A 1,903-nucleotide genomic window follows, 5' to 3' on the forward strand; every position below is an offset into this window, starting at 1 on the left:
AACAAATTTTTAGGTTTTTTTGTTTTGTAAATTGCGGCAAAACTGAGCCTCAATGATATAATACCTTGACCTAAACCTATGTAAAATGTTCCGGAGAATCGATTGGCGTCAAAAAAACTGCAAAATTCCTAATAGTTTTGAAGTTATGGTCGGATTTATATTATCCATACTTTTGACTTTATCACAAATTTTCTCGATAACTATTTATCGTAGAATACTGATTTTTTTTTATATGATAGAAAATTAAATTTGCTTTCCAACGGTACCAAACATAAGAGGTTATTGCCAATAAGTCCGGAGTTATTGGCAATAGACCGCTCCGGGTGCCAAAAATCGGTCAAAATTCGACGAAAATCAAAAAAAATTTTAACCTTAAAATTCATCCATATAACGTTTTTTACATTTATAGAGGTCTTAAACTCTCAAAAAAATACATAAAACGTTATTGGGTTGAGTTTAAAAAAAAACGAATTTTTGAGTTTTTCGAAAAATTAGTAGTAAAATCGTATAAATAGTCAATATACAATATAAGAGAGAAAGAGAGCAAATAAGAGCACAAAGCATAATAAGAAAGAGAAAGAGCATATAAATAAGAGAGAGAGAAAACTAGCACCATTGCATAACAAGAAGGAGAAAGAGCATAAAAAATAAGAGAGAGAGAGAGAGAGCAAATAAGAGACATAGCAGAAAAGGAAAGAGAAAAAGGATAAGAGCTTTTTTCTATAATACCAAAATTAATTTAAATATTTTTACTTGAGTTTTTTGTTATGTAGACTGTATTTCAGTTATAAAAAACATAAAAATTTTTAATTGTGCACACACTTTATATTAGTTTGATCCAATTTCATTTAAGTAGACTTCGTTTCAGACTTATAAGCCACTAAAACAATCCACTTATTTCAAAAATTACAATTTTCAATCATCTAGTCCCAAAATCGGATCAGAAAACCCATGTATACTTCGTTTCAAAATCACAAAACCTATTCAAATTTGACATCTGTCACATTTCAGCGTTCCTCCGGCTCTCTCCATGACAACAGCATGTCAAACCTTTATGACAGTTGGCGTTCGGAATGGAACGGCTACTATTACAACGCCTACTACGGCAACAACAACCCCGGAAGTAGCCATTACGGCCGTCGCCGCTCCGATTACGACACGAATTTCTGAAAAATTCGCCCAACTGCCCCCCAAATCCGTATCTGTACCATGATTTTCACACAGGGTTTTCCCCCAATTGGTTTTGCTCAAATCCCGTCCCCGAATGTACAGATATCGATTTTGATTGCCAAAATGCTAGTGAAAATCGAGCGGCTGTAGTAGTTTTTCCAGGTTTTTCTAGTCAACAGCCTACTAGACACTGTCAAACGGCTGTGAAAGCATCGATCAAGACTTTTAAACATCGACGTTTAGGCTTCGCGCTGGTTTTTGTCGTTTTTACAAATTCAGTGTTGATGGAGCAGTTTTTTGGAATTTTTTCAAACGTGCGAATGTGTAGTTCATCCGGTTTTCAACCTGTATATAAGTGTAAATATATCGTAAGATTATATCTATTTTCCCATTACTTAGGCTAGACTCATTCAATATTTAAATTATTGTAAATGTAGCTGTTAAGGTGTTAAATAAATCATTATAAGTAAAAAAACTGTTATTTTTCCCTTTTATATCACTTTCAGTGACAATCTTTTTTAAGCACCCTGTTTAATGAGTGACATAATAAAATGTGTAACTTTTTACTATATTCCACGTTTTTTTTATTCATATTCCTCAGATATTTTTCTTCTTTTGATTTTCTCCCATTTATTGCTTATTAAATTATTAATTTTTACGAAATTTTATAGTTTCATTTTTTTTCACCTTTTGTCTTCAAAGTGAGCTTCACTAAAATGACTAATAATAAACA

The 1,903-nt window shown here is 32.2% G+C and overlaps 1 protein-coding gene across 1 annotated transcript in view; it reads left to right on the top strand.

Moving 5' to 3' along the window:
• The window catches only part of LOC123009757 (mucin-5AC), a 47,729-nt gene extending 46,084 nt beyond the window's left edge, over nucleotides 1–1,645 (top strand). Inside the window, exon 7 of the mRNA XM_044406267.1 lies at nucleotides 1,012–1,645. Within this exon, the coding sequence (XP_044262202.1) occupies nucleotides 1,012–1,170 (159 nt within the window). The 3' untranslated portion in view covers nucleotides 1,171–1,645. The remainder of the gene's footprint in view (nucleotides 1–1,011) is intronic.
• The last annotated feature ends 258 nt before the right edge of the window (nucleotides 1,646–1,903 follow it).

The sequence above is a fragment of the Tribolium madens genome, unplaced genomic scaffold, assembly GCF_015345945.1.
Source record: "Tribolium madens isolate multiple individuals breed KSU strain unplaced genomic scaffold, Tmad_KSU_1.1 Scaffold_7;HRSCAF=85;Tcas5.2_LG10, whole genome shotgun sequence".
Lineage (NCBI taxonomy): Eukaryota > Metazoa > Arthropoda > Insecta > Coleoptera > Tenebrionidae > Tribolium > Tribolium madens.